Genomic DNA, 8703 nt, shown 5'->3' with positions numbered 1-8703 from the left:
GGGGGGCCGGGGGATACTTCATGTCGTGAAGTGTGATCATACAGAGTGTCCCTGTGCGGCAGAGTCCAAGCACGAGAACCTGCATCGGTTTCACACGATGGCAGGTCCGGCGGTCAATGTTGGACTGCACCAGCACGCTTTCAGAGTCCCGCATGGTGGCGGAAATGTGATCAACAATCAAATGAGTGACGATAGTAAAACCAGAACAAGCACAACACGCGGTATTGTCGGGGTGCGCAGACCTTCCCTACTTATTTGTCTGGCTATTCGGATCACCGCTACAGACTCCATCTCAAGTTGACATCCTGTCTTTCCAGGGCTGGGATAGTTATCCTCTGCATAACAAGAACCGATGGCTTACAGCGCAATGGATGTGGTTAACATAATAACATGAAGGATAGTTGGTGCAGAATCTTGACGGAAAGGCTCGGAAGACAGCAAGAGCGGATCCAGCTTCCATCCCGAGGCAGGGAACATCAACTTCCCGATGCGGAAAAAGCAGAGCATCCGATCTCGAGCCGAGATTCTTCCACCCACAGTCCGCCACCATCGACTCCGGAGTCAACTACCGAGGCTGCTAAGTATACTGACTGGTAGCACGCAGATCACTAGCGAGCTTCGAGACGACGACGAGGACTCAAACAGCAAACTAAGTTATGCGACCCTCCAGTTGGAATCATGACGTAAAACTGCGCCAAGTGGTCGATGGGATCCACTGCGGATCGGAAAACCTAATCTTATCGCATTTCGTTTGGTACCGTATATAACCGTACCGTACCTTACCTGCAGTATCCGCTGCCATACCAGTGATTACCGCCTGCACACACGCCTTGCCACTTTCTTGCTCCATACTCTCTGTCTGTAGTCCACCCACTCCTCTGCGACGGCGGGGACAGGCGCATTGCTACTACTATTCCACAATCAGCTTACCCGAGCTGAAGACTGGGTCAAGCAGCGACAAATCCTGTCAAACCAAAGGGAGATGATCATCAGGGACATACGCAGAGGGGCAGGCCGGAGGCATCGCTGAATTGGGAAAAGGAAGAGTCTTGCTTATCAGTGACATGGCTATGGGAGCGGTCAGCCACCAGAGGTTCTGTCGTCTCTAGCTCTAGAGTGTTGCGTTTGATTGCCTTCCCATCTTCCTGGTCGCAGTTGCTGTCGCAAAACTCACCGTCCTCATCTTTAGCTATATGTAATCAGCAGGTCTACTTGCTTAATACCTCTCCTTTTTCTTCATTGCCATTTTCCCAAAGTGACGCGCAGTCATGTTGCAGATCGTGCCTGGTGCCTTCGATGCAGCGCTGTGCCGTTTCCCTACCGAAGGGCTCCAGCGCAATGCGCCGGGTTTCAAGTCCATCCCAGTGCGTGCGAGCGCATGCTCGACCGAGGCCCTTTTAGAGGCCTGGACGGTTGTATTACGATATTACACAGGGAGCGACCTCCTTTCGTTCGGTCTGGCTGACAGCACGGTTGCCGATGCTCGATGGTTCGCAGTGTGCCACGGTGAAATCCCGGTCGACGCTGCCCTGGAGCAGCTGCAGCCGTCGGTTCAACAGCCGTCAGAGGATGCCTCAACCACTCAGAGTTTCGCGGAATGGGCGGCGCTGAGTACATCCTTCAATACTCTGGTGTGGAAGTCAGCGCATGCCGATCAACCACATCTTTCCGAGCTCGATACCACCCATGTGAGTCATATCTTCGACCAAAGCTCGGTCAAGTCAGCTAACAGTCCAGTTCTCTCTCATACTTTCTGTACTCGATTTAACAGAAGAGCTTCGGGTCACTCTCCATTACGCCGCCCAAGCCATCGGCGACAGCATAGCAGCAGCAGTCGCTGACGCAGTCGCGAGAGCGACAGAAGCAATCCGAGACGCACCACATACCACAGTTGGGGAGGTAGATCTCTTCGGCCCAACTTCCTGGGCACGGCTCCAGGAGTTGAACGCGACTGTTTCTCCGACGATAGAAGCTTGTTTGCATGAGCTGATCGACGAAACCGCGAAGTTATACCCAGATCGCACAGCGCTGGAGTGCTGGGATGGGTCCGTATCATACTCGGAACTGGTAGAGTACACTTCGCGACTGGGCAGATTCCTCATCTCCCAGGATGTCGGACCGGAGGTCTTCGTGCCCGTTTGCTTCGACAAGTCCCTGTGGGCTGTAGTCTCCATGCTGGGTGTGCTCAAGGCCGGGGGAGCGTTCGTTTGCATCGATCCCGCCCAACCCACAGAACGTCTGAAGACAATCATTAGCGAAGTAGAAGCCAATTTGACCCTCACATCGCCTGGCTATGTGGAAATGGTGTCTCCAAATGTGTCGCAAGTCATCGCGGTGGACAGAGACTTCATCCAAAGTCTGCCACCTTGCTTGGACTTCCCTAAGCGTGCCAGTCCCAGCGATGCGATCTTCGCAATCTTTACCTCCGGCAGCACCGGGAAGCCGAAGGGGATCGTTCATGAACACCGTGCAGTGTGCTCCAGTATCAACGCACACAGTGAACGACTGAATATCGACAGCACTACCCGGACGTTCCAATTCGCAGCTTATACCTTCATTGTGAACACCTTCGAGCTGTTCACCCCGCTGGTCAAGGGTGGATGTGTTTGTGTTCCTTCTAAGGAGGACAGACTCGGCCGTACAACGGCGGCAATGCGCGAGCTCAGCGCAAACTGGTTTTGCACTACGCCCTCCTTCCTCCGATCGATCAAACCAGAAGATGTTCCAGATATCAAGACTCTGCTTCTGGCTGGAGAACCGGTGCAGCAGGACAACCTCGACACGTGGCGCAGTCGAGTGCGGATGCTGAACATGTATGGTGCAAGCGAAGCTTCCGTCTGCGTGACAGGTGAGCTCTCTGGACCTGTCGAGCGATCCACAATCGGACATGGCACTGGCGTCGCTGCTTGGGTGGCAGACATCAACGACCATGATCGCCTGGCCCCCATGGGTGCGACCGGTGAGCTGGTAGTTGAAGGCCCCGTGCTGGCTCGGGGGTACATTCACCAACCAGAGAAGACGGCTTCGGTCTTCATCTCAAGAACACCTTGGCTGAGGGATATTCGGGGCGAAACATCATCCGCTCGGGCTTACAAGACTGGTGACTTGGTGCGATTAGGCAGCAATGGTCAAATCAACCTGGTTGGACGCAAAGATATGCAGGTGAAGTTGCGCGGCCAGCGTATCGAATTGGAGGAGGTGGAGTTCCATCTGCGTCAGGCGTTGCCTCGCGGTACGGAGGCAGCGGTAGGCCTTGTCAAGCCAGTCGATCAGCAGGACCGACCGATGCTTGTGGCTTTTGTGGCGCTCAGGAAGGGGTTCGATGGCGAGTTCCAACATCCTGACCCGGAGTCAGCGGAAGATCTCGAGGCATTGACCCAGAACTGGAGGAGAAAACTTTCCGCCGCGGTTCCCACCTACATGATTCCTTCGACAATGGTCAAATTGAACCATATGCCCTTGTCTCCATCCGGGAAAACCAACAGAAAGGCTATCAGTGATTTCGCCTCACAGTTGACCGTGGCTCAGCTGACGGGTGCGACCAAGAAGGATCACCGCGAACCTGCGACCGCGACTGGAGTGGCACTTCGCAAGATCTGGGCCGAAGTCCTGCAGATCGAGGAGGAATCCATCTCGGCCGGTGATGATTTCCTGCAGCTGGGCGGTAACTCCATTGATGCCATGAAACTGGTCAATCTCTGCGTGTCTGGGAATCTTGGCTTGAGTGTGGCAGATGTCTTTACCCATCCGAATCTGGACGATATGGCAAAGGCTTCCAAGATGCTTGATAGCCTCAAACCCTTTGAGGATATTCCCTTCTCTCTGCTTCACTCAAGTGAAGACCTCGATCGTGTGCTCCATGCGGCAGCCGAGCAATGCCGTGTCAACAAGTCCGCCGTCGAGGACCTGTATCCTTGTACGGCTATGCAGGAAGGCCTCATGGCACTCTCTGATAGTCGCGATGGAGTGTACATGGCTCAACATACTCTGGCTTTAGGTCCAAGCATTGACCTGGAACGATTCAAGCAAGCATGCCAGGACGTGGTAACTGCGCATCCGATACTTCGGACGCATATCGTCTACCGTCAGCAGTCGGTCTCGCTGCAGGCTGTCATTCAAAAGGCGATTGACTGGCGCACCGGCGAAAGCCTTGAAGAGTATCTGGACAACGACAAGAGGCAGCCAATGGGAGCGGGAGATGCTTTGACCCGCTACGGCCTTGCCCCTAGGGAGAGCGGATGGACCTTCATATGGACTGCCCATCACGCGGTCTATGACGCCTGGACATTGGATCTCGTCTTCGAGCGTATTGACAAGGCATACAAGGGTCAGCAGCCCACTCGAGATACGACCTTCAAGGCCTTCATGAACCACGTGGTACATACGGACACGAATGCTTCCAAAGAGTTCTGGGAGCAGTATCTCGCTGGCGCGGTGCGGAACGAGTTCCCATGCACTGTGTCCACGGCGAAACAGCCAGTCTCAGACTCCACTGCGGTATATGAGATGGTTCTTCCTCGCACAGATAGCCTGCCGGGTATCACGATGGCGTCTATGATCCGTGCAGCCTGGGGTATTTTAATTGGATCTCATTCCGAGTCTGAGGATGTGGTTTTCGGAACCATTGTCTCCGGCCGTAACGCGCCTGTGCCGGATATCGACCGTCTGGTTGGCCCTGGTATCGCTGCCGTGCCTGTGCGGGTCAAAGTTCCCAGCGATCCCACGACCACCGTGAGAGAGTTTGTGGGCAACCTGCAGGCCGAGGCGGCTAAGATGATTGCGTTTGAGCAATTGGGACTGCAGAACATCGGTCGTCTGAACTCAGAGGCAGCCAGCGCTTGCGACTTCCAGACTCTGCTTGTGGTCCAGCCCGCCAAAGACAAACCAACGGTCAAGGAACCGGACTTGACAGCTGTTTCAGATGCTGACGCCAATTTTGGAACATATGCCCTCACCCTGGAATGCACTTTGCAGGCTAACGGCCTGAAGTGTGCCGCTCACTTCGACTCCAGTCTCATTGCTGCGGATTACGTCCAACGAATCCTCGCACAACTGGAGCACCTTCTCCAACAGTTCTGCACCGCGACTACAGACACCAAGCTGGAGGATCTCACCTTCATCAGTGCCAAAGATGAAGAGAGCATCCGGGAATGGAACCAACAGATTCCAGCCCCGGTCCATAAGACTATCCATCAATTGATCGAAGAGCGGATTGCGGAGCATCCAAGCAAGGAGGCTGTCTGCTCGTGGGATGGGTCCTTCTCCTATGCAGACTTGCACAGCCATTCAGCCCGCTTGGCGCACCACCTGGCTGAGCTCGACGTCCAGCCTGAGGATTTTGTTCCCTGTTGCTTCGAGAAGAGTCGATGGCCAGTAGCTGCGATGCTTGGTGTCATGCGTGCTGGCGGTGCTTTCTTGAACATTGACCCCTCGCAGCCAAAGAGTCGCATTCAGCTTATGATTACCAAGCTGAAAGCGAAGACTGTTGTTTGCTCCCCGGAGCAACATGAGCTTTGTTTGTCTTTGAGTTCGGATCTTAATGTGGTTGTCTTGTCTGCAGAGACACCGACAGACCCTGCCACTCGTGGGCTCCCCCCAACAAGTGTCGGCCCCGAGAACGCAGCCTATGTCATCTTCACTTCTGGAAGTACAGGAGAGCCTAAGGGTACGGTGATCCAACACGGCGCCTACGCCTCGGCATCCACAACCCATGCATCGACAATGTTGATGGATGAAACTACTCGTGCTTTGCAATTTGCTTCCTTCACTTTCGACGCTAGCTTGGTCGAGATCCTCACCACGCTGGTAGTCGGCGGTTGCGTGTGCGTGGCGTCCGAGGAGCAACGCAAACGCGACGTTACAGAGGCAATTCGAGAGACCAACTGCAACTGGGCTGCTCTGACACCCTCTTTCGTGAACCTCCTCAACCCTGATGACGTTCCGTCCTTGAAGGTACTTGTTCTGGCTGGTGAGGCTATGTCACAATCTCACATCGAGACGTGGGCGCATCGACTTCGTCTGGTCAACGCTTACGGCCCCAGTGAATGTTGTGTCTGCAGTACGAGCAACTGGGAGATCACTAGCGCGTCAAGCCCTAGGAACATCGGGCGGGCATGCTCTGGTGCCACATGGGTTGTCATGCCAAACAACCACCACAGGCTGGTACCGGTGGGGAGCGTTGGAGAGCTTGTAATGGAAGGCTGGAACATGGGCCGGGGATATCTTGCAGAGCCTGCCAAAACACAGGCTGCGTTTGTTGAGAACCCGAGATGGCTGAATAAGAGGGATACCACACGGCCTCCTGTTGTGTACAAGACAGGCGATTTGGTACGCTACAACTCGGACGGTACGCTGAGCTTCCAGCGTCGGAAGGACACTCAAGTCAAGCTGCGAGGACAACGTATCGAGCTGGGAGAAATCGAGTATCGCATCAAGCAGAGCTTACCGAACAAGCCCGATGCCATCGTCGACATTCTTTGCCCTAAGGACGCTTCCAGTCAGCCTCGACTGGTGGCTTTTCTTCCTGTGCCCATTGAGGAAGTATCTTCGTCGACCACCATCGTTCCTCCACCCAGCAACCGCCATTTGGCAGCAGTGTCGGGACTGGAGGACCGGCTGGCCGACTTCCTGCCCATGCACATGATTCCGAGTGCCTACCTTCCAGTCAACTACATTCCTAAGCTGCCCTCTGGAAAGGCAGACCGCAAGACATTGATCCGCTGCGGTAGCGAGATGACTCAGAGACAGATGGCAGAGTACACTGGGGCGACCGAAGCATTGCGTCCTCCGACTACGGAGACGCAGCTTGCGTTGCAGCAACTCTGGGCCGAGGTGCTGAAGACGTCTGCCACGCAGATCAGCCTCAACGACAACTTCCTCCGGCTGGGTGGTGATTCCATTACCGCCATGCGATTGGCGTCCGCAGCTCGTGCGCAGGGCATCCCTCTGTCAACTGCCACTGTATTTCAACATCCGACCCTGGAGGCCATGAGTGCAGTGGCTGAGACGCTGTCGCATCAGCAGCGTCCCCTGACATTTGAGCCCTTCTCGACACTCAAATCCTTTACCAAGGATCAGCTGTTGAACGAGATCGTGCTGCCGCAGGTGGATTCCCCTGCATCTAACATTGAAGACGTGCTCGAGGTCACCGACTTCCAATCGCTTGCCATTGGTGGTGGGCTCAACAAGACTCGCGGCTGGAGCAACTACCTTGTGTTCGACTTCAGTGGTCCAATTGACCTGCGACGTCTACAAACAGCCTGCGAAGAGCTGCTGAGGAAACACGCAATTCTGCGCACGGTGTTTGTGAAGGCTGAATCTCAGCTCTGGCAGGTAGTCCTGCGGTCGGTTGTCCCCGAGTATACATTCCATATCCAGGATGAGCAAGACCCATCCGAGGCGCTGGTCCGCAAAGATCTCGCTCGCCCACCCCGCCTGGGTGAGCCCATTGTCCGGTTCATGGTCATCAAGAACGGGGCAATCAGACACCGTCTCATCATGCGGATCTCGCACGGGCAATATGACGGCTCCTCGATGCCCCTCCTTATGCAGGACCTCCGCAAGGCCTACCGAGGCGAGTGCCTGCAGAAGCGCCCCCAATTTGCCGATTTCGTGCGAATGCAATTACTCGCGAATGAGGGCGCGGAGGCTTTTCACAAGCAGATGTTGGCGGGGTCCACGATGACAGCAGTGGTTGAACACACCAAGCCTTCTATCACCAACGTCCTCAACACGATGATTGCTGCCATGGTGCCCTTGGTCGCATACAAGGACCATGGTATCACTGCGGCTACGGTGATCAAAGCAGCATGGGCGTTGGTGCTAGGAGAGATGGCAACTACATCCGATGTGGTATACGGCCACATGGTATCGGGTCGGAACCTAGGCCTCGACCATGTGGAATCCGTCATGGGTCCTTGTCTTAATATTGTGCCTGTCCGGGCGGACATAAAGGCAGTAGGCACGGTCCTCGAGTTGCTACAAATGATCCAGCAGCAGCAGACGGATACCATCCCGCACGAGGGCCTTGGCTTCCAGCACATCATAGAGCAGTGTACCGATTGGCCCAGCGCAACGCGGTTCAGCTCGGTCTTCCAGTACCAGGAATTTGGCGCGGAAGAGGATCCCACCCAGCCAGTCTCGATCGAAGGAAGCTTGAAATGTGCTCCGGGCTTTATCTGCCCAGCTCCCGATGCTTGTGATGTGTCAATCCTGGCCACTCCGGTCGGCTCGCAGGTGCGAATCGAGATGATCTTCTCGAGTCATACCATGTCGCAGTCGTTCGCGGAGGCGACGCTGAAGAAGCTGTGCGCGAAGGTGGAGACGATAGCGCAGCAAGATGTCAACACGCCACTGCCATCTGCAGAGCAGCTCGCGTCGCGACAAGCTGTGCTTCCATTGCCTGCGCCGGGCAAGAATGTGGCGAATGGACTCGTTGAGGGAGTTGTAGAGCAGATGATAAATGGGATCAACGCGATGGGAGAGATGAGCGGAATGAATGGGACGATGGAAGGCGAGGAGGAGGAGAAGAAGAAGAAGAAAGAAGGAGGAGGACAGGCCGCCGATCACGAGATTAACTTGTTGGCCTCGGTGCCTATAAATTAAGGCATACATCTTAAAGGGTTTGTTGATTATTTTCTCTGCCTGTACTGTACAGACAGACCATCATAGTAATAGTTTCATTCCTTTTTTTTTTTTTTTTTT

At 54.9% G+C, this 8703-nt stretch overlaps 1 protein-coding gene across 1 annotated transcript; it reads left to right on the top strand.

Moving 5' to 3' along the window:
- Nucleotides 1-1268: 1268 nt before the first annotated feature.
- BP01DRAFT_411696 (acetyl-CoA synthetase-like protein) lies at nucleotides 1269-8604 on the top strand (the record flags this gene model as incomplete). The annotated part of the gene is made up of 2 exons (XM_025578930.1): nucleotides 1269-1688; nucleotides 1738-8604. The coding sequence occupies 2 exons, from the start codon at nucleotides 1269-1271 to the stop codon at nucleotides 8602-8604; spliced, it is 7287 nt and encodes a 2428-aa protein (XP_025426057.1).
- Nucleotides 8605-8703: the final 99 nt, after the last annotated feature.

This window comes from Aspergillus saccharolyticus, assembly GCF_003184585.1.
Source record: "Aspergillus saccharolyticus JOP 1030-1 unplaced genomic scaffold BP01scaffold_87, whole genome shotgun sequence".
In the NCBI taxonomy this organism is placed as follows: domain Eukaryota; kingdom Fungi; phylum Ascomycota; class Eurotiomycetes; order Eurotiales; family Aspergillaceae; genus Aspergillus; species Aspergillus saccharolyticus.
The sequence above is the reverse complement of the archived record's forward strand: the minus strand, read 5'-3'. Positions and strand labels throughout refer to the sequence as shown.